We start from the raw sequence: 24,558 nt of genomic DNA, 5'->3' as shown, positions 1-24,558 counted from the left end.
TGGCTCTCCGATGACCATCTTCTGCTATATGAAGTCTTTCATCGATAAAAAAACCAGAAGCAACCTTTCGGGACGAAACTCCGCCGCCACGAGGCGGAACCTTGGCGGAACCAATCTAGGGCTCCGGCAGAGCTGTTCTGCCAGGGAAACTTCTCTACCGGAGGGGGAAATCATCGCCATCGTCATCACCAACACTCCTCTCATCGGGAGAGGGCAATCTCCATCAACATCTTCATCAGCACCATCTCATCTCAAAACCCTAGTTCATCTCTTGTATCCAATTCTTGTCTCCAAGTCCTGGATTGGTGCTAGTAGTGTTAATTACTCCTTGTAGTTGATGCTAGTTGGTTTAATTGGTGGAAGATCATATGTTCAGATCCTTTATGCATATTATTATTCCTCTGATTATGAACATGAATATGCTTTGTGAGTAGTTACGTTTGTTCCTGAGGACAAGGGAGAAGTCTTGCTATTTGGTATTCCTTCGATATTTTGATGAGATGTATGTTGTCTAGCCTCTAGTGGTGTTATGTGAATGTCGACTACATAACACTTCACCATTATTTGGGCCTAGAGGAAGGCATTGGGAAGTAATAAGTAGATGATGGGTTGCTAGAGTGACAGAAGCTTAAACCCTAGTTTATGCGTTGCTTCGTACGGGGCTGATTTGGATCCATATGTTTCATGTTATGGATAGGTTTACCTTAATACTTTTGTTGTAGTTGCGGATGCTTGCAATAGAGGTTAATCATAAGTGGGATGCTTGTTCAAGTAAGAACAGCACCCAAGCACCGGTCCACCCACATGTCAAATTATCAAAGTACCGAACACGAATCATATGAACGTGATGAAAACTAGCTTGACGATATTCCCATGTGTCCTCGGGAGTGCTTTTCCTTATATAAGAGTTTGTCCAGGCTTGTCCTTTGCTACAAAAAGGATTGGGCCACCTTGCTGCACTTTATTTACTTTTGTTACTTGTTGCTCGTTACAAATTATCTTATCACAAAACTATCTGTTACCACTTACTTCAGTACTTATAGAGAATACCTTGCTGAAAACCGCTTATCATTTCCTTCCGCTCCTCGTTGTGTTCGACACTCTTACCTATCAAAAGGACTACGATAGATCCCCTATACTTGTGGGTCATCACCATGACCCGCTGCACCTCCACCATACAAACATGCGTACATGCTCTGGTCCCCAAAACTCAAAACCATGGACGTTTCAATCATGAGGTAGCTGATAAACCTTTGGCCACAGAAAAGGTGAATCTTTGAGACTAGACGGTACACATAAAGGGCATCCACCCATCATGAAAGTAGGCGGAAGTGCACAGATATTTAGATCGAGATGCAGAGTATATATAATATCTTCTTCTCATATGATATTATCCCAACCCTTAGCTAGCCTGTCACCTTTGCCAGAAGTTAAAGTTTCCATGTTTCTCTCGCATATCATCCCACTCTACACCTAGTAGACATGCCAAAAAAATTGACATGCCAATCCTACTGCAAGCACCTGTTTTTTTGTTCGGGCACATGAGGAAGAAGATTTACTGCTTCGTCGGTTCTCCTCGTCTCCAATGGCTTTTCTAGCATCAATACACGCTAAGGCAGAACACCATGGACCAATGAGTGTTTTGGCGCTAACATTTTGATGCTCTTCTGGGGAATAAAAGTCAGGCGGGTCCATCAAGGTTCAACAACTCGCAAAATCAACCACGATTTGGTGAAACAGTCACTTAAATTATAGTGCACGTATTACAGATGGACCCATAAGTCCTTGATTAGACCAATTGTGCGTCAAGAGAAATGCAAATAAGCATATGCAGAGAATCATCACTTTTTGTCTTCACTAAAAACAGTCCACGTACATCTTCCGCATCGTGTGGCAAAAGTAGATGATCAACTGTTAAATTTCAACAAGTGTCATGAAAGTGGGCTCTTGATCAACAAACCCAATCATATTGGCTACAAATCACATTGTGGTTCTCCAAAGAAAAAGCTAGACATCACATTATGGCGACCAAGGTACCCTTATGATGAATTGTCTTAACACCCGCGCTCCATCTCTATCACTTGAGCTCCTATCATGTCGTGCTTCGATCAATGGCGACTTGATTCCATTTCAGACTAAAAGCTGCATTAGATGCGTATGAGAGTATACTGGAGCACATAAAACAAATCAAAAACGATAATAGATTCCCTGTTGATGTTCATATAAGCAAAATAAAAAGAAACCATTCTTCTACCAACCCTCAATGATCTGTTAGAGGACGATCATGAAGAAGGAGCTCTCATTTTCTATATCTAAATAGCTAGCCCCCACTAGCGTATTTATCTCAACATGCAAGTATGCACCTCATCATTCACAACATGCATGGCGAAATATCCACCACAACATGCAATCATGCATAATAAAAAGCCACCTCAACATGCAAACATGCATGAGAATTTACATTATACAATAATCAAATACGAAAAATCATCCTATATACCTAAGAGATTCATCCCCACTATCCTATTATTTCTAAATAGCTAGCCCCCACTAGCGTATTTCTCTCAACATGCAAGTATGCACCTCATCATTCACAACATGTATGGAGAAATGTCCACCACAACATGCAATGATGCATAATAAAAAGCCACCTCAACATGCAAACATGCATGAGAATTTACATTCTATTACGATATTTACATTCTATTACGATATTTACATTATACAATAATAAAATACCACAATCATATTTATTTTCAACTTTAGTTCTCATATTATTACTCTAAATATTCGAGTTTCATACAACCAATACTAACTGGATATATTGCAAAATGTTTCCGCAACAACGTGCAAAGTATCATCTAGTTTGTTAACTGTAGGGGTACCATCTGCAGAGCTTGCATCAGAGGCAAAGTAAAATCTTAAACATTGCAAGTCTTATTCCATAGAGGGGCCACAAAAATTAACGTGACCAAATACATTGGATTGACAATGACCTAGATAAAAATGAAAGGTGGAACCTTGGAAGAGTATTGAACGTGCAATAACAGTACATAATTTTCCTCTTTTGCAAGAAAAACATTTCAAGACAGATTAATCAATTGATTACAAGCTGACCAACTGCTAAGTAATTAACACTGCTACCTGTCAGGCACACTAGAAAATGGGTAAAATAAAGCTAATGCAAGAACGCAATCCCCGCCACCAGCCAGCACTTCCAGCTCGCCGCACCTCCCACACCTGTTGTTCGCCGCTGCCACCACCACCACTACCGTTGGCGCCACCGGCGACAGAGCCGTTGTGGCGACGATGGGGGCGCTGTAGGAGGGGCAAGTAGCGCACGTCCGGTGGGGCAGGTGACACACAAACAAGAGCAAAAGTGTTTGGAAAAGTAGATATGTTGGATACCTATCAGTAAGTGGGTGGGTAAATATAGGAGCCTTAGGCCGATAGAAATGAATGTTGATCTTTGAACTTCGTGTTGTTTGTAATGCGGATCAACACGAAGGTTATACCGACATTGGACAAGGGCAAGGAGGTCGTATCGCCATTGGGCAGGGCAAGGAGGTTGTGCTGCCCTTGGAGGACAATGTGGTGGTGCAGGATCCCCCCAGCAACAAGCGGAGGAACTACGAGCACTACGAGGAGACAGGGCTAACCCACTTATGCAAGGTTATCCTTGCTCCGCAACTGGAGAACCTACCTTTGCCTGTGGATTTCATGAAGGACTTCCCCGCCATCCCTACGGAGTTCTGGCTCAAGACGAACACTGGCTGCACAAGGAGGGTCATGGTCCGGGTGATTAATGGTAGGGTCACCCTTGATTAGGGTTGGGCCCTCTTCGTCGCCATTCACCAGATCAGGATCAGGTACATGGTAACCTTCAAGTTGCTGACTCCCGGCACCCTGAAGGTTATCGTCTTTAACGACGGTGGCATGGAGGTGGTCACCAAGTGCAAGAAGCAGGACGACGCTTTTGTCGTGACCGCCTAGAGAGCTCATGTTGCCTGTTGCCTCGTTAGGTTTAACACTACATTATGTGGTGTGTTTTGGTTTTAAACTTATCCTACTATGTTAAACTTGTTCTAATGTGCGGTTAAGACTATTATGTGTAATTATATTATGTTCTGCTTGTTGTAGTTTGTTGTTAGCTATCTATGTGTGCCTCTAGTAACCTTACCACATCAAGGAGGAGGTTATCAGACAATTGTCCTGTATGTAACCAAACAACCGGACTTGTGTTTCCCCGAAAACATGCCCGCAATCAAACAACAGGCCTTCCCTTTTGGCACATGTAGGCTAGAGGGGATGCAAGCAATCAATCAACATGCAGGTGTTGATTTTTTGCCTGCAATACCTCAACCAGGCCCAACTGAGACAAGTATGCAAAGTGCCTAAAAATGATGCAGGTAACCGAACGTGTCCTTGTAGTACATGAAAGCGGGGAAGTAGAAGAATCTAGGGACACTGTTACTGAGTGGTAGTGATCAGCGGTGAAAATAATAACTAAAAGTCTAATTATAGAGCAACAACTGAACCATAGTATGTGTGAAAAGATGAGACGCTTTAGCACTTTCAGATCGTGCTATGCTCCTAAAGAAGAAAATTTGGGTGCTAAGAGCATCTCTGACCACAGACTTCAAATTCTTCGAATATGTTCGGAAGGACAACCATGAAAATTCATGGACACCACAAGAAAAAAAGCTACCCATCCAGACTCTCATATCGTCTATTCATCTTCATATGTTCAGGGTGTCCGTGAACCGTCAAATCCATCCATATCTTTGGAGGAAATAGGGGCATTGAGTCAAGTCCGGACAGCTCGCCAAGTCAAATTTGGACCAACATGGACCACTTTTCCTCCTTTTTTTCTTTCTTTTATCTATCTCTTCCCATCTCCATTAATAATATGTATGTGTCCGGACAATTTGAGGAACACAACAGCATGAACAGACAAATGAGGGTTCGAAGCGTGCATGCCAGACACTATCTTGATGTGTCCGTGGACATGCAAGAAAGGTGTTAGATTAGGCACGTCTGATTGGAGGTGTTGTGTGTACTTTCCTTATTGTAAAGTGAGGCAGAAAAACTGGTAGATTCCAGGGAAGTGGCTACACCGAGCCCGACCTCATATGAGCTTAGTGAACAGTAAAATGCGAAGAAAAAAATGAAAACAAATTGAAACAATTCTGAATTTTTTTCATGGCAACATTTGACAAATGTTTTACCTGCTTGCAAAATTTCATCACAAATAATATTCATGGAAGTCGTGGTAAAAAAACAAATTCGATGCTTCACTAGTAGAAAAAGGGTCAAACGTGAAGCACATTAGTGCCGGTTCCAACGGCTAGCCGGGCCGCTTTCATTAGTACCGGTTCGTAGCGAACCTTTAGCATCGGTTCGTGCCACGAACTGGTACTAATGAGAGTGGTGGCAGGATGTTGTTAGACTGGAGCCCCTCCAGCCCCTTTAGTACCGGTTCTTGGCACGAACCGGTATTAAAGGTCGTCCTATATAAACCCTTCGTCCACCCGAGCTCACTCTGTTCTTCCCCTTTCCCCTCTCCTCTCTCTGTTCTTTCCCTCTTCCTCTCGAGCTCATCACACATTTTGCCCAAAATTTGTCAAGATTTGAAGGCCCCCATCCATTCAAATGATCACAAAGGTTAGCAACTTTGTCCTTTCATCTCTCATTGCTAGATTAGCTCTTGCAATGCTTTATATAGTGATTAATTTGTGAGTTTAGTAATTTGGGAGGATATATATATATATATATATATATATATATATATATGTGTGTGTGTGTGTGTGTGTGTGTGTGTGTGTGTGTGTGTGTGTGCTAGTATTTGATTTATATGCAATTTGAGGTCAAAAATAACACTTAGTTTGCATATGTAGGTGTGGTTTACTTAGTGCCTTCTAAATCTCCGTCGTAACCACCGTCGATCGCCCGCACCGTCCCGTCGCCGGCACCACCTTGTGGTGAGCCTCTTGTTCATGAAATTTTATATAAAAGTTGATGTTTGTGTGATTTGGATATATAGTTACTCGTATAATTATCTTACCCGTACGTTGTTTGTTATACATATAGTGCCATGGTTTTGATATCCGTCCCCGTTGGCCCTCGTCCTTGTTATGATTCGGATGTGGTATATATATTCTCTTTTAAAACTAGTTGCATTTCGTGTTTATGACAAATTATGCCCATCAAGTTGACATAGAAATTTTTTCTAGAAGGTATGTGAACCGGAAATTCCAACCGACCCTATTGTCGAGAGGTTAAATTTAGTTGAAAGAGAAAACGAGTACTTGAAAGAAAAATTGAAAAGAATTGAGGGGGAGAAGATGGAATTGGAGTTGCATGTTGCCGATGTCATCGATGATCACAAGATCAAGATGGAGAAAATGCGCTTGAAGATTAGAAATATTAGAAAATATGCCATCGATAGTGAGGCTTGGTATCATTATGCTGTTGGATCCATTGTTACCTTAGTTGCGATCTTGATCGCATTTGTTGTTGCATTTAAATGCTTTAGCTAGAGAGTTATTTGTTTGTTGCATTTAAGTGTTGTATGAACTTTATGTATGAACTTGTATTAATTTGGTCTATTCGGTGTTGTGTAATGAAGATGAGCCGGCAATGGATGTACGATGACCGATGCTCTCCCTAGTTCGTTGAGGGCGTGCATACTTTTCTGCTTGCGGCTGAGGCAAACAAGCGGGCGGATGGTTTTATGCCTTGTCCATGTGCTGGCTGTAAGAATGGTCAGAATTACTCTACGTCAAGAACCATTCACGTCTACCTGTTTAATTCCGGTTTCATGCCCCACTATAATGTTTGGACCAAGCACGGAGAAAGAGGGGTTATGATGGAAGACAATGAAGAAGAAGAGGACGACGACAGCTATCTTGGCCATGGGTTCCCTGAATATGATGATACAACAATGGGGGAAGAAGCTGAGCCGGTAATGCGGGAAGAAGCTGAGCCGGCAATGCAGGAAGAAGCTGAAGAAGAGGCATCAGATGAGCCCGTTGATGATCTAGGTCGGGCCATTGCCGATGCAAAGAGAAACTGCGCAAGTGATTTGGAGAAGAAGAAGTTGCAGCGCATGTTAGAGGATCACAAAAAATTGTTGTACCTGAATTGCGTAGGTGACAAGAAAAAGCTGGGCACCACACTGGAATTGCTGCAATGGAAGGCAGAGAATGGTGTATCTGACAAGGGATTTGGAAAGTTGCTGGTAATGATAAAGGATATGCTTCCAAAGGACAAGGAATTGCCCGAGAGTACGTACGAAGCAAAGAAGGCTGTCTGCCCTCTAGGGTTAGAGGTGCAGAAGATACATGCATGCCCTAATGATTGCATCCTCTACCGCGGTGAGTACGAGGATTTTAACGCTTGCCCGGTATGTGGTGCATTGCGCTATAAGATCAGCCGCGATGACCTTGGTGATGTCGAGGGCGAGCGCCCCAGGAAGAAGATTTCTGCCAAGGTGATGTGGTATGCTCCTATAATACCACGGTTGAAACGTTTGTTCCAAAACAAAGAGCATGCCAAGGCGATGCGATGGCACAGAGAAGACCGTAAGAAAGACGGAAAGTTGAGAGTACCCGCTGACGGGTCGCAGTGGAGGAAAATCGAAAGAAAGTACGGGAAGGAGTTTGCAGATGACGCAAGGAGCGTATGGTTTGGTCTAAGCGCAGATGGCATTAATCCTTTTGGGGAGCAGAGCAGCAACCATAGCACCTGGCCTGTGACTCTATGTTTGTATAACCTTCCTCCTTGGTTGTGCATGAAGCGGAAGTTCATTATGATGTCAGTGCTCATCCAAGGCCCTAAGCAACCCGTCAACGACATTGATGTGTACCTAAGGCCATTAGTTGAAGAACTCTTACAACTGTGGAATGGAACAGGTGTACGTGCGTGGGATGAGCACATGGGGGAAGAATTTGACCTAAAGGCGTTGCTGTTCGTGACCATCAATGATTGGCCTGCTCTCAGTAACCTTTCAGGACATACAAACAAGGGATACCGCGCATGCACGCACTGTTTGGACGATACCGACAGTATATATTTGGCTAATTGTAAGAAGAATGTGTACCTGGGACATCGTCGATTTCTTCCGAGCAGGCATCCCGTAAGAAAGAAAGGCAAGCATTTCAATGGTGAGGCGGATCACCAGACGAAGCCTCGCCACCGTACTGGTGCTGATGTACATGATATGGTCAAGGATTTGAAGGTGGTCTTTGGAAAGGGTCCTGGTGGACAACCTGTTCCGAATGACGCTGACGGACGCACACCCATGTGGAAGAAGAAATCTATATTTTGGGACCTGCCCTATTGAAAAGACCTAGAGGTCCGCTCCGCAATCGACGTGATGCACGTGACGAAGAATCTTTGTGTGACCCTACTTGGCTTCTTGGGCGTGTATGGGAGGACAAAAGATACACCTGAGGCACGAGAGGACCAGCAACGTATGCACGGAAAAGACGGCATACATCAGGGTCATGCAAGCTATGCTCTTACCAAAGAAGATAAGGAAATCTTCTTTGAATGCCTGCTCAGTATTAAGGTACCGTCTGGCTTCTCGTCGAATATAAAGAGAATAATAAACATGGCAGAGAAAAAGTTTCAGAACCTAAAGTCTCATGACTGCCACGTGATTATGACGCAACTGCTTCCGGTTGCATTGAGGGGACTTCTACCGGAAAACGTTCGATTAGCCATTGTGAAGCTATGTGCATTTCTCAATGCAATCTCTCAGAAGGTAATCGATCCAGAAATCATACCAAGGTTAGAGAATGATTTGGTGCAATGTCTTGTCAGTTTCGAGTTGGTGTTCCCACCATCCTTCTTCAACATCATGACGCACGTGCTAGTTCACCTTTGCGAAGAGATTAACGTTTTGGGTCCTGTATTTCTACACAATATGTTCCCCTTTGAGAGGTTCATGGGAGTCTTAAAGAAATATGTTCATAATCGTGCTAGGCCAGAAGGAAGCATCTCCAAGGGCCGTCAAAATGAGGAGGTCATTGAGTTTTGTATTGACTTTATTCCTGACCTTAAGCCGATTGGTGTTCCTGAATCGCAGCATAAGGGCAGACTGGATGGAAAAGGCACGCTAGGAGGGGAACAAATAATATGTATGGACGGACATTCTCTCACTGAAGCACACTACACAGTTCTACAGAATTCCGCCTTGGTGGCTCCGTATATGGATGAACACAAGAATTTGCTACGCTCCAAACACCCGGAGCGGTCTGATGACTGGATTACACGTGAACAAACCAGGAGTTTCGCCAGCTGGTTGCATACCAAGCTTGCAGACATGATATTCGATCGCGACAACCAAATTGATGAAGTCATGACCGGCGAGGTATATATTTTTATATAAGCAGGCATCTGGTGATCATCACATGTTTTAAATGAGTTGAAGATATATTAACGAATCGATCTTTCTTCTTTCAGCCATCCGGATCGAGCAAATCTTCAGGCAACAGGACGAAACGAGGCCCGAACAAAAAGTTGAAGGAGGGCGTAAAGTATAATATCGAGGCAATCAAACCTAATGGCGAACCATTAGCGCCTAAGAAGATTGCGGACAAGTTTGTTCGTCAGTGCGGAGTTCTTGTGAAGGACCAACTCCCGATCTTCCTTCAAGAATGGAGAGAGCCAGCAAAGCCACGTCCAGATCTTACTTTTGTCGACGACAGACACAAAAGTCTGCTTTGGGATACTCTCATGGAACATTTCACCCTACCAGACCATTTCACAGAAGCAGATGTGCAGAAAGTCAAGGACGCTGCTCTTAGGAAGATGGCGGTTGCATTCAAGAACCACAAGAATCGTGAATGGGACAAGTACGTCAAGGGAGGAAGGAAGACTCCAGTATTCGAGGGAACACTAGAGAATCAAAGTGCTCATTGGGACGATTTCATGAAATTCAAGGATTCAGAATTAGCTAAGGAAGGGCCGAGAATAAACAAGAAGAATGCCGAAAAAAAGGATAAGTTCCATAAGCTGGGGCCAGGTGGCTACGCGGTGGCAATGCCTAAGTGGGATAAGTCTGAGAAAGAGATGGAGGATGCAGGTGTCACTCCGGTTACTAAGAGCTGGCCCCCAGGTGCAGGACTTGGTTCTATGCGCATGGGGGGGAGTTGGACCCGAAGACAGGGAAAGTTTCGACGAAGGCATGTCTGAACGGAGCCGACGATAATATACTTGTTGCAATAGAAGAGGCTCGAACGGGGGTGTTCCAGCCCAACAGAGAGAACGACGAGCTTACGCGTGCCCTGGGAAATCCTGAACACCTGGGAAGAACACGAGGCAAGGGCGCTATTCCGTGGTATGAGGGGTTTTCGTACTGGAACGCCGACTACAGAACCGTGCGAGAAGGAAGATTGCGGAGGAGAAGCAGAGGAAGATGGAGGAGGAGAAGAGGAAGCTGGACTATGAACGCCTTCAAGGCCTAGAATCAGCGCACGCGGACTTGGTAGTCAAATTCCAGCGACAGCAGGAGCAGATCGACTCACTTAGCCAGCAAAGGGGGTCTCAGCAGCTGCAGCAGCTAGCGGATGATCCAGCATTGGATACCACCGCCCCATCCATGCCGAGAAGCAGCGTGGGTTCCGCCCCGTTTGACGCAATGCTGGATAGATACCCCGTGTATGACATCGCGGAGAACACTAACTGCGAGCTACACTTCAAAATTAAGAACATATCCTTGAAGGTGGCGGACGACGTTGCTTATACAAATTCCCCCGATGCAACCTTCCACTGCAACCCGATTCCAGCAGGCTATGCTCATGTCGTGGTTGATGAGGTGGTGGACCAATATTCGGGGCTAGAGCTTGACATTCCTGGAGGTGACGAGGAGCACACACTCGGAGATGCCAAACATCGTATCAACCTATGGAGAAAGGATTGCATCATCTTTCAAAGGCCACCGACACCGCGTCACCCGACTCCTCGTCGAAGTCCGCCACCGAGTCAGCAGACTCCCGCTCCTCCAAGTCCACCAACGCGTGAGGCCACTCCTCCTCCTCCAAGTTCGGCAAAGTGTCAGGCCACTCCTCCTCCAAGTCCGACACAGCGTCAGACGTCCACTCCTCCTCCAAGTCCGGCACAACCTCAGGCCACTCCTCCTCCAAGTCCGGCACAGCTTCAGGCCACTCCTCCTCGTCCAACTCAGCCCCGTCAGCCGTCTCCGCCGCCTCAGCAATCGCAGAAGAGACACCCCGCTGCTATGGTGCGTAGCGGTACGAGTCGAGGTCATAGTACAGGAAGTATAGGCGGAGGCAAGCGATATAAATATGGTCCAAACCTCACTACTCCTCTTCCTGTGAGGGCTTACGACAGGACCGAGGAGCAAACCAATGCCATAGTGCGGGTAGAAGTCGACGCCCATTTTGGACCGAAACCGCCACCGCCGCCAAGGGAGAAAGTGCCTGTGGAAGTAGTTGACCACTTCATTCGTATGGCTCAACCACCACCTCCTAAGCCTGTTGACACAGACTATGAGCGCCACATCAAGAAGTTACATCGACAACGTCTACAGAAGGAGGCGAGCTCGAGCTCGAGCAAACAACAAGCAGCTGTCAAAAAATGCGGGAAAACCGTTGCCCAGCTAGGAGAACAGGCGGCGCAATCGATCCCCCTGTTTGTTGTGCCGCCAACAACACGTGACAGTACGCGCGCCCAATATTATTGTGGGCAAACAGTTTACGTTCCCGAGGTGGGCGATGTGGTAATAACCCAGGAGCATATAATGCAGGCTGAAACTCTCAACATCACTGTTGGACAACTCCTCGAGATCGAGGACATGCCTGTGCTTACAGAGGAGGAAATAAAACGGAAATATGCCCGGGGCCAAACTTTGGTCAAGCCAGAAGAGGTCAAGAAGCTCCCAACGAGAATGTATGAATTGCATCAATGGTACATGGACATTACCAAGAGATCCGACCGAGAGTCCCTCATGGTGCAAGTCAAGAAGGATCATTACTACCATCAGAAACCTGTGACCGTTGAGTATTTTGAACTGTTTCAGTTATACAATCAAGACGCACTCGACAAATATATCGTCAGTTGCTATTGTCTGTAAGTGATTTCTTTCTGTAATTTAAGTCTCAAGCTAGCTGTAGTGATCCTTTTGATCAATCATTACCTGTAATTATCCTCACTATATTCTTTTCTGTGGTATTATGCAGGATGAAGATGTATGAAATGAGAAAAGGTGGACGCTATGGCATTGGGTTCATTGACCCAAACACCGTTAATGAATACACATGGAAAATAAACAAGCATCATGAAAAGAAGGTAGAGGACAGCATGCTAGAGTTCTTGAAGCGCCTCAAATACAATGAAGATATACTACTTTCTTACGACTTCCAGTGAGTCACACTTTCTTGTACTACAAATTCTCTGTTTTTGCCTACTAGCTAGCTACATGTTTTTGCTTACATATGCCCGCTTAATTAAGACATGCAAACGTGCGTGCATGCAGATTTCACTGGATCTTGTCTATCATTAAAGTTGACGCCGGAACAGTTGAAATACTGGACTCACTACTCAAAGCAAATAGTGACTATAACATCTTGTTTGGGATAGTCAACAGGTAATTTCAATCATTATTAACTATATATCTCGGCCTATTTAGTTCGTCATTTCATGATATGAACTATTTAATAACCCATTTATTCATTTTCTTTGTCGGCGGACAGGGCTTGGGCAAGGTTCATCAGCGTCACGGAAGGCGAATAAAAACGACAGCTGAAATGGTTTCGACCCAAGTTAAGTAATTAAGTAGTACTAGCTAGCTAGCTAGCTGCCATCTCTTTAATTATCATGCTTGATTAATTATTATCTGATCAAATTAAATTCCATTCTCGTAATAAAGGCCCTGAAGCAGGCGCAGGGGACTGATCTGTGTGCATTCTGCGTTTGCGAGAACATTCGCATGATGGCGTCCGAAAGGAGCAGATCTCAAAGACAGGAATGGGTACGCTTGTCAGAACACTATTCACAATTTTTATACCATTATAGATATCTAGTCACACAACTAATACACATGCATATTGATCTCCTTCTTAACAGTTCACAGAGGTGCGGGACAAGCTCCTAGAAACGGAGCGCGTAGAAGCACTTCAAGAGGAAATAGCGGGATTTTTGCTCGACCAGATCATAAATCCGAAGGGAGAATACTATTACCCGCTACCGCCCCCATCGACCAGGTCATGAACCACTTCCAATTGTCATCGTGCTCCGAAGGCACCAATTAGGCTAATGCCACTGGCTCCGAAGGCAACATGCATATGTAGGAGAAATTGTATATAGCTATACATGTGTGTATGTGTGAATTAATATGGTGGTTTGTGAGACATTGATGATATATATATGATTGGTTCTACTAGAAATTCTATATATATATATATATATATATATATATATATATACATAACGTGTACAATGTGTAGTATCGTAAAATACCAACAAACGAAAAAGAATTAAAATGGAAAACACAAAATTAAATGAAAAAAAATCATAAAACCAAAAACCCCCCAAACATTTTAGTACCGGTTGGTGTTACCAACCGGTACTAAAGGGCTCCCGGCCCTCGGAGCTGGCTCGTGCCACGTGGTTGCCCTTTAGCACCGGTTCGTGCTGAACCGGTACTAAAGGGGGGAGGCTTTAGTGCCCACACTTTAGTGCCGGTTATGGAACCGGCACTAAAGGGCCTTACGAACCGGTGCTATTGCCCGGTTCTGCACTAGTGCTTCATAAAAGTTATTTTTTGAGTGCTGATTTTGTATTTGTTTTTTTTTTGCGACAAATTCCACGAATGTCGTTTCATGATTGATTGGTAAGCCATTTTTTATTTTAACTTTTCCGGTTTCCATTTTCGGCGCTAGACCATGATAAATAGCTAAAGAAGATGGAGAGAAACATAACTGTGAGTTGCAAAAACCTTTTGACTCATACAAGTTTATGCATATATGATACTACTAGCTACTAGTCTTAATTAATTAGTCAATTCACTTAACAACTTACATATAGTGTGTGCATGTCATTGAAAGCATCTATCTAGATAGATAGATCGAGCCCGTGCTAGCTGTTAGGTTGCCCCCCATACGCATTACAAAATTAGTAAAAACTAGTTGCAATTAGAGCCATCTATGAGATGATGGTCACATATTATTGCATATGATCTATTCTATGTGTATTGTCATGATGAAACATAGTTTATCTTGTCAGTGATATTGCTTTCATGCATATGAACAAATTCTCTGTTTTCCATTGATTTATGTTCAATATAGATTGAAGAAGGGGAAAAAGATGAAATCACAGTGGGATAGTATGGGCCTTAGAATTTTCCTTAATATTTGTGTGGAAGACGTGAATGCAAATAACCATGATAAAGATGGATGTTTCACCAATCTTGGGTACGCGAATTTGATAAGTATTTTTTTGAGCTTTTTTACCGCACCATGAGAAATTACGAGCTCAGGCAATTCCATTATAACTGAGATGTACTAGAAATAGATAATAGATTTGCACCAGAATGCCTTCTGTAATGTTTGTACGACACCTAACATCAGCCTTATACAATGTTCTTTTTTTAGTTTATTAAGCCAGATAGTCCAATTGCATATCGTGTCAGCATCGGACTCATTCATCGTACCTGTAGTACTTCCATTTAAAAATGGGATGTGGATAAGAACGGCCGGGGCACATGGCAGTGACAGATTAGGCCGCTTAAAATTGTTTGGTATACTAGTTCTACGTGGAAAGCATTGTGGAATCTAGCTAGTGACACTGTAGGAGTAAGTGGCATGAAGCTAGTAACTAAACAAGTGCGTGCATTTATGCACGATGAGACACGTCCGCTTTTCGTTGTGCTTGTTGACACTGTGTTAAGGCTAAGTGACCGCGCTAGTAGAAACTAATTAGAGAAATGCCATAAATCTCATTTTCTAAATGTGCTTTCATCTAAATTCAAAAGAGCCACTGAGCTCGTTTCACCTCCAAGAGCAAGACAACGCATGGGGAAAACGATACAAAGTGCATGTACCCACCTAGGTATAGCCTACCGGAGATTTTATTATGCTTGTTGAGGTAATCTAAATATTTATCACTATGATATACATGATATATCCAGAGTTAGTGGGATGGACTCACTGCCAAAGATTACATAGCTAACTATCCAGAGAATTTTTTAATCCTCATTGTTAAATTTTGGTAGGGATAGTAGCTTGATTAAGCCACAAATATGTGCCTAAAGTTACCGCTTTTAATTCAAACTTTTTTTCGGCTCGTAACCATATTCATATGCGACGAGAAAGAGCTAAGAAGATGGAGGGAGAGGAACATGTGTAAATTACAATAAAGACCTTTTTGATTCAATTGGACATTAATGATACTAGTAGCTACTCTTAATTGATCAGTCGATCCTCTTAAAAATGTATATATAGTGCAGGATATAGAAAGTTTCTATCTCTCTACCTATCTACGGTGTGGCTAGCTCAATTGGTTGGGATGGCTAGCTCAACTGGTTGGAAGAGTGGATATACAAACCCAGCACCTGAGTTCAAATCCTCATGGATAAAAGTTCTGGTACTCATCTGTAATCGTTGTAAGCATCGTTAGTTGGCGCAGAGGCTGGGGAAGTGAAATTCTCCCCATTTTAAGATACGGTTAGAGCAATCGGAACAATAATAATTAAGTTGGACGCAGCTGTGACGTACCCCCTCACGTCGCTCCCGCGAGCGACCAAGGGGGCGAACCCTAGCCGCCGGGGCTAGGCCTCTTCCTCCAGCCTCCTTCCCTCGCCGCCACAGGTACGCTCTGCCGAGCAAAGTACGGTCAGCGTAGACGGACATGGGGATCTCTCTTTTCCTTGCTAGATGTCGTGGGACGATGGCTTCAGCTATGGCGTTATGCTGATCCAGGGCATGACGGCACCTTGCCGGGTCGAGCGGCTATGTCGTGGGATCCTTAGCGCAATCTCGGTGGCATGGCTGTGGTGGTTGGCGGCTCGGCGGTTCAGCGGCGGCGGGACATGGCCGGTGGCAGTGTCGTCGTCTAGCCTGGATCCTGGGGCGACAGCCCTAAAAGGTGGCGGCGGATGAAGCTCAGGCGACCCGCGGCGGCATGGCGTGGTGATATCCCTGGCCAAGGAGGAACTTCACGGGCGATCTGGTGGCTTTGGCTCCAGATTAGATCGGATCAGTGACGGTGACGAGCACGCGCGTGATCCTTCCCGGCAGCTATCGCGGTTTGGCAAGGTGGGTGGCAGCCCTCCCTTCGGACTCCAGTGGTGGCACATGTAGGAAGTGGGCGGTGTGCCAGGGCTCCCATTGTGGCAGTGCTTCTACGGGTGGTCGCCGGGTCTGGGAGGCCAAATCTAGGGCTTTGAAGGTGGTTTGGCCGATGCACAAGATGTCGGATGGATGCTCGTGGGACAAGATCCGGGTGAAAACCTTGTCTTCGGTCGGTGGCTGGAGCCGGTGATGGTGACGCCCTTGGCGTCGTTTCCTTCATGGAGGCATCGTCGAGGCGAAGTTCCCACCTCCTCCCCCTACCTCCGGGGGAAACCCATGATCAGTTGATCGGATGATGGTGGCCGTCTTGTGTGTAATTCCCTCCTTAAGGGCGTCATTTTTGGAGGTGTGCATTGGCTCGAGGGACCAGTGGATGGTTTTAGCAATGGAGCGGCGTTTCATTTCACGCATCGACGTTGTGGAGTCTCGGCGGCGTGGCGTAGTAGGGTCTTGGCAGCGTGGTGTAGCAGGGTCTCGACAATGGATGTGTGATGATAGATGCGTGTAGGGAGGTAGTGTTGTCTGGTGCCGTGGTCGCGTCGACGGCAAGCCTGGCAAACTCAATGCATCAGTACCCGCTCTGAAGATGAATCGGTGGAAGACGGCAGCGGCGGCCTCTGAGAGTGCACCGGACCGGTGTGTGCCCCAGACCCGGCAATGGGGCTTTGGTGCAAGGTCTCTTTTGTATTTGCCTCGGACAATCGGCGCCTCTTCATTAAATGGATAGGAGTCGTGACAGATGTTGACAAGATGGTGGCTTTAGACTTACTGATGTATTACTTTATAAGTCCTTTGTAAATAATTAATAAATGGTTTCATGTGTCGCCCGGAATTAGACGCCAGAGGTCATCCTTCTTTTTAAAAAAATCTACCACGCGGCAACTGGCTGTTTTATATATGATGATTGATCTCCTTCTAACTGGTTGTTTTATATATGACGATTGATCCCCTTGTATCGGTAAGGTTGTCTCTCCATGCATGCTTGATTAGTTAGTCAACTAAGGGTATCTCCAACAGCGACCTTTAAATCTCCCGCATATGTCCGGACTGCGTTATTCGGACTGTGAAAACCATTCAACACGGTCCTATATTGGTCCGTGGCGCGATTCAGACGCGTTTTTCTCTTGCAAATTGGAGACAAATGGGGGAGGGGTGGGGTTGCGGAGTCTGGACTATTGTCACGCCCGCTTCTGACCGCCCTGACACACCCAAAACCCTTCCCCGCCGGTGCACGCTTCCCGCATGTCGCCCAACTTCTTGCATTCACGCTGTTCTAGAGCGCACCTCTCCACATTGAAGGCGGCTCAGCGCGGACACAATCTCTCATTGCCTCTGCTATTGAAGCGGCACATCGGCCGAGCGCGCCGCCCACTGCACGCCTAGCTGAACACGCCTCCTTGCTTCATTCAAACGCCTCCACAAACTCGCGTGGAAGCCGAGAAACCTACTCCGGCCACATTGTCCGTTCATGAGTGGACCTCATTAAACGTAACGTAGGGTAAGCTCCTCCCGTCTATCCTCTATTTAAACGAGGCCAGGCACCGGGCAAGAATCGCACCACTCCATCGCTCCCCATGTCCTCCTTCACCATTTTCTCCACTCTTTCGATCGCATCCGACGAGCTTGAAGAGCAGTTCTTCGGCGTAAAAGCCGGCTGGGTGGCCCCCGAGCCCGCCAGATACGAGCGAGGCAGCTCGCTGCTCCACCTCCCTCGCCTAGCCCGACAGAGCCATTTACCACCCTAAGCTGGCGCGTGGTTCAGCAACTCGTCGCTCGAAGCCAGCTCGTGGAGGAGTGGCAAGTTGATCCATCCCGGCACAACTGAGAGCACGATGGCACATGCATCGCCGCCTCCAGTGCCTGCGATCGTATCATCCGCCGTCGACGCGCGCGTAGCCGCGCCATGCACGCAGAGAAAGAATCCGGCTACGTGGATGTCAACGAGGTCGCGGCCAGCATGTCCACACCTGCCGCCATCATCGAGGAGAAGTAGAACACGGGTGGCTACCGCCGCTTGTATCCCATGAAGGCCAATGTCGGTGCATCGCCGGCCTGTACAGCCGGTGACATGTCCAGTCTTCATCTCAGACCATGCTGGACACCCGTTTGGGGTTCACGGAAGCACCTTTCCCTCCGGCTGAAGCACCCTCTTTGCCACTCCAATGAACGGAGTAGCCAGACATAGGAAAATATGGGGAAAGAATATTCCTCCGGGCCGGGGCTCCCCGCAGTCCAGTTAGCGGACTGCCGAACATGAGAAAGACAAAGGGATCTGATGCGGCCGGCCGTAGACTAATGTAGTGTATCCGTGTCGTGGGAGTGGACTTCCGTGCGACTATACATACACATATTTTTACCTTTTTAGGTAAAATATGTCTAATGTGTAACCATTTTCATCGGATTTGTATGAAATTCGTCACGTTTATATGAAATCCGGCCGAGTTCGCATGAATTTCATCCGATTTGTTAAAAAAAAGTTTGAAATGTTTGCGGCTATGGTTGGACGGCGTCTTTCTGCATCCGGCTCTGCGGACTGGTTCCTGCTCGCAGACGAATGCGGGAGGAAATTTACAGATTGCCGTTGGAGATGCCCTTTGCGGATTGCCGTTGGAGATGGATTGAGTCCATTCGTCTGCTTTAGCCGGCCGGCCTGCATGCTACTCTCAATATGAGTAACATTCATGCTCTAACTTTCGCTAGTGCGGCATGTACCTCACATGGGATTATTTTGGTTCGAACAAGACTGCTGACACCAAATCCATGGACACAATTTGGTGCAAAGAATCCGAATGATCACAAGATTGTTAATTTGACCATGACCCGTTGCACCTGCACCACACTAACATGCGTACATGCTCTGGTCCCCAAACTCAAAACCATGGACGTTTCAATCACCAGGTAGCTGATGAACTCTTCGCTACAGAAAAGGTGAATCTTCGAGACTAGACGGTACACATAAAGGGCATCCCACCCATCATGAAAGCCAGCGGAAGTGCAGAGATCTTATAATATCTTCTTCTCATATGATCTTATCACAAACGTAGCTAGTCTGTCACATTTGCCAAAAACTTTAATGTTTCCATGTTTCTCCCGCATACATGCACATTATCCCACTCTACACCTGTGTAGACATGCCAATCCTAATGCAAGCACCTTGTTTTTTGTTCGGGACAATCCTACGAACCGTTTTTTACTATTTTACATAAAATCCCCTCTTTTTTGGTAAATAACCTGATATTCCATCATTAAGTGACGGAAAATGAATCTTTTTTGTATTTTAGCGGAAAACCCCCTATCATTTCTATAATTAACCTTCAGTCCATTTAGAAGAAATAATAATTTTCTAAATACCCATATCTTGTATACCCTAACTTCAATTTTAACATATTACATATGAAATTTGATTAGAAAAATATATACAATATGAATATGATGTTATTTTACCTGTTAAATATTTTTTAAATGTTATTTAGGATGCAACCTTGATAATAGCGCGCGATCTATCTTTCTTTCGTACAGACACCGACCTGAATTGCAATGAACACCTCAAAGTCAAATTGGAGACGAAATAAACAGTTGATAATCGTGCATGTACGCTCAGTAAAATCTTCCATGGAAAAAAGCATATTTGTCATCTTATACCGAAAGAGACGCCTTGACAAGACCTATTGGGGTCTTAGTCATGGTTATTGGGTTAGAATTGTGCGGTATTTTCTTCTCCCGTGTAATGCACAGGCTTTTTTGCTGGTAGATAAAAACGAAAGGTAGAAGAGTACTCAAGGTACAACAACAGTACAGACTTTTTTCCCTGAAAAAAGAGCGGACTTTTTCTCTTTTGCAGGGAAAACATTTCAAGTCTGACTCCTTTCCAAGAGCATACCAATAGCATGCCTTAACTTTATAGAAGGCAGATTTGAAATTACACGAAGCCCACATGAGATGCGTACATCCAATATGTCTCACAAAAGATTCAGTTCCTCCGGCTCCCTGACAAACTGCCAAGCAATTAATACTAGTATACTAGTACCTAACAGTAACACTCGAAAAAGAGTAAGATAAAAGCTAAGGCAAGAACGTGCTATCCGCACCACCAGCCGGCGCTTCCAGCTCGCCGCACCTCCTGCACCTGTTGTTCGCCGTTGCCACCACCACGACCACCGTTGGCCCCACCGGCGGCTGAGCCGGTGTGACAACGATGGGGGCGCGGCAGGAGGGGCAGGTGGCGCACGTCCGAAGCCAGGCGTCGACGCAGGTCATGTGGAAGTTGTGGCCGCAGCGCGGGAGCACGCGCACGCTCTCTCCGTCCGTAAACTCTGCAAGGCATATCGCGCACTCCAATGACGACGAGCATGCCGCCGCTGATGACGATGACTGCGGTGAGGCACCGGCCACGGTGAAGGAGACGGTGGGGAGCGCGTCGATGGCCTTCTTCTTGAGGCCTTTCGGGGGAAGAGGCACGGAGGATGAAGTAGAGTTAGAGCGTCGTCGCCCACACACGCACCGGGAGACGAGGCCGAGGCCGAGGACACAGACTAGCGCACACAGCAGCGACGCCAGTATCACCACCATGTCCGAGTCCATCGCCATGACCGGCGCCGTCTGCTGCTGCTCCGGATGAGGCGGCGGCAGCGAGGAAGGAGACGGAGACGGCTCGCTGGGGCCGGCTGTGACGGCCGTGCTGCGGTGCAGGAGGTTCGCCGGAGCCCGCATAGTGTTGCTGTGGTCTGGAATACTCCGGTGGCTAAGGGCTTTGACTGAGCGGATGTGTGTGTGTGAGTTCTGACCGTGCGTCGTGAGCTTGTGAGTTTTTATAGCGTAGATGAATCGTTGGATGTCACGGCAGTGGAAGGAGTAGTGGGCCCAGGACAGGTAGAAACGGGCCCATGTGGTAGTGGCAGACGCCAGAACGGGTCCATGCATGGCAATGGGATATTTGTGCATGCACGCGTGGCAACTTCGCTTGTATTATTATTGTATCCTTTTGTTTTTTAACACAGTATAGACATAAGCACTCATATATACACGCATACACTCATTTTTATGAACGCGCGCGCACACGCACTATCCTTATAAGCACTTCCAAGAGACTGAATCGGTATTATCCTTTTGCTTTGGAAAGGAAGCGGGGTAGGAGAAGAATCTAGTGACACTGTTGTACTGAGTGGTAGTGATCAGTGGTAATAATAGCAACTAAACGTCTAATTAGAGACAAATCACAGTATGTGTAAAAGGATGAGACATGCTTTAGCTCTTTTGGCTTGTGCTTTGCTCCCAAAGGAAAAATGTTATGGTACGAAGCACTTTCATTATTGTAAAGTGAAGCAGGAAAAGAGGTCGATTCGAGGGCCCTTCTGACTAAAATCATTTGGTGATCTTTTTCTTATATATATTCTTCTTTTCTTATTCACCGTTGGTTATCGTACCTCAAACATAAGCGAAAAAACTGGATGAAAATTTTGTTTTATTATAGGGTTGTGCAAAAATGGCTTACAGGTCTATTCGTAGTCCAAAATGATGGATCATATGCACGAAATTCTTTGTTCATCAACAAAAATTTGGAGAAAATAGCATTGACAAAGGTACATACAATTCATAGGCCAAAATGGTGAAGAAATGACAAATGTGATTTTGTTTCATGAAACTTTGCAACCAAAAAAAGACAAATAATTATCAGAAACATGAAAATAGCCATGTAAGCAAAATCAGCAAAACAATTGACTAAGGTGTAAGTAATGCATGGAATTTCTAGTGTTTGTTTTATGAATAATAAATGTGTGGATAGAAAGGGCGGGCCAACATGACAGTGAAAGGCACCAGCAGGCCTGCATGCATGCTTTAAGTGCTTGTTCGACATAGTATGGATAGGAGGAACGGAGGGGGGATTGGTACGGAACTTGGCACAATTCCTGCTATTCCCCTTCAATCCCTGTTGATCCATTGCAATTTGCAAACCGAGCCTGTCCTAAATTGGTTTGGAATATTGTATTAGGTGGAAAGGTACCTTGTACTAGAATCTAGCTAGTGCTGGCACTGTCGTAGGAGTGAGTGGAATGGCTCCAGTAACTAAACAAGTGCACACATGTATGCAAGACGAGAGACACATACTTTCAATCGTGCTTTTGACGCTACTGTACGAGGAGGAGGAGGAGGAGGAGGAGGAGGAGGAGGTGGGGGGGGGGGGGGGGGGGGGGGGAGGCCTTTTGTACAAAGTGGAAGTGAGATATGAAAGAGTTGTGGAGCTCAACTATTTCACCACATGAGCAAGACAACAAACGGGGGGATGACAAAAAATAAGTGTGTGTACCACCTAGCTATTGCCTATACCGGAGATCCATATATCATGTGTGCCTGTTGAGATAATTTATATGGTATATCACTTATTAAGATATACATGCATGATGCATCCATCAATCCAGAGTTAGTGTGACGACAAATCTTGTCATGGGTTGTATATCATGGACATAGTTTAGATGGTGAAGAAAAGTGAAAAAAGGGAGATATAACACCTTACTCTTGCTTTTACTTGTTCTATCTTAACAGAACACTTTGAATTATCCCACAATTAATTCCCAGCTCGCACAATGAAGGCAAGCTTAATTAATTGACCGAACAATCTACTTTGTCGTACATATATGTGTATATCCACAATTTTCTATGTGAAGCTTCGGTTCAATGGGTATCCCAGGTTTGGTGTCTAGAAAAGAAGATCCATGTTTGGAGTTGCCTTTGGCTATGGACCTTTGATTATAATTTTGAAACTTGAAGTGAGGTACACAGCCAATTAAATTTTTCTTTACCAGTTCTTTAACAAAAATAGGTTGTAACACCATAGTTTTTGACAAGTTGAGTGCTACTTAAGGGAGGACCCAGAGGACTCCTTCTGCATCTAGCTAAATAGTTTGGCTCCCAAATGGATTGAACAATGTGCCTACTTTTCTAATGCTACTATGGTACTAGATAATTACTGAACACCTCCAACATTCTTTTTGTTGCAGTGGAGTATAATGGCATTTCACTACCTCGTCCATGAGAAGAGCTATCTATTGTGAATCTATTTTATGGGAGTCCAAATAAGTTTAAATCATTATAGTCTCGTGTTTCCCGTAAAAAGATTTGTGGCGGCATCAGTACTAAGTCATGAAGAACACTTGAATGCAAGCACCCATGTTCCTGAGATACACATATGTTGTACATTTCAGCTCTTCTATCTTTATGCTTTTGCTAACACCTCTCAAGCATATGATCTTTTTTTGTGCAAGTAAAACTTACAACTGGATGCCCATACTTCAATAGTGATAGACGATATAGCAGCAGAAGAACAAGATGTATTGGATAAATTTGGCTATTAACTTGTCAGTTCATTAGCACTTCGACTTACCGAGCGCGACATAGCAGAGTGCTTTATACTGCCCTCATTTTATGTGTCAAAATCCCTCTATGGATCTACCATTCTTAAAAAGTTCCTCCCCACTACTTTCTATTCTCTCATCATGCACACTGTCCACATCAGCGATGTGCCATGTCATCATTCAGTTTCCAAAAGCAGTCAATCTGTCTTATTCCCCTGCGTTCACGGTGGTGAAAAAAAACCTGTTTTTCCCTCACCCATAGCTGGATCCGATCCCACCCAACCTCTCACCGATGGAGCTCCGCCTACCCCCTGCCCTTCCTCCTTTCGTTCCTCGGCTTCTTCTCCTCCCCACGCTGATGAGGCTATGTACCTAGGGTAGGGTCATAGGCCTGACCTAGACACCTTCCCCTAGGACATCACCCTAAAGCCAGAATCGTTCAAAGGGTACCATCATCCACTCGACCAGAGACGTTCCACTCGGAAAAATCAATGTCACTCGACCGTTGCAGAAGCCACTCGACGAGCAAAAGATCTAAAGCCACTCTGCACCAACAACGGTCGAGCATTTACTTATAGGCTTAATTGTCATTTATAGCACTTAATGGCTAGCGTTACCAGTAACGTTCCTCTCTTAATGTACATTGAACCCTGTGTAACGGAGGGGAGCAGGGGTCCTGGCGCACTCTATATAAGCCACCCCTCCTCCTCTGGGACAAGAGTTCGCATCTTTTGTAGACACACACACACATATAATCCAGTCGACCGCCTCAGGGCACCGAGACGTAGGGCTGTTACTTCTTCCGAGAAGGGCCTGAACTCGTAAAACTCGTTTGTACAACTAGTCCATAGCTAGGATCTTGCCTCCTCATAACTACTCCCTATTCTACTGTC

General features: G+C 45.3%; 1 protein-coding gene across 1 annotated transcript; it reads right to left on the bottom strand.

Moving 5' to 3' along the window:
• Positions 1 to 20,111: 20,111 nt before the first annotated feature.
• LOC125522073 (probable E3 ubiquitin-protein ligase ATL44) lies at positions 20,112 to 21,091 on the bottom strand. Its single transcript, XM_048687143.1, has one exon. It carries the CDS (start codon positions 21,024 to 21,026, stop codon positions 20,379 to 20,381), a length of 648 nt encoding a protein of 215 aa, XP_048543100.1. The 5' UTR covers positions 21,027 to 21,091; the 3' UTR covers positions 20,112 to 20,378.
• Positions 21,092 to 24,558: the final 3,467 nt, after the last annotated feature.

This window comes from Triticum urartu, chromosome 7 (genome assembly GCF_003073215.2).
Source record: "Triticum urartu cultivar G1812 chromosome 7, Tu2.1, whole genome shotgun sequence".
In the NCBI taxonomy this organism is placed as follows: domain Eukaryota; kingdom Viridiplantae; phylum Streptophyta; class Magnoliopsida; order Poales; family Poaceae; genus Triticum; species Triticum urartu.
Note: the sequence above shows the minus strand (reverse complement) of the source record. Positions and strands in the feature narration are given on the sequence as shown.

What these genes read in the sequence shown, in the direction of transcription:
- LOC125522073 (XM_048687143.1), bottom strand. Translation starts at nt 21,026, where the DNA reads ATGCGGGCTCCGGCGAACCTCCTGCACCGCAGCACGGCCGTCACAGCC.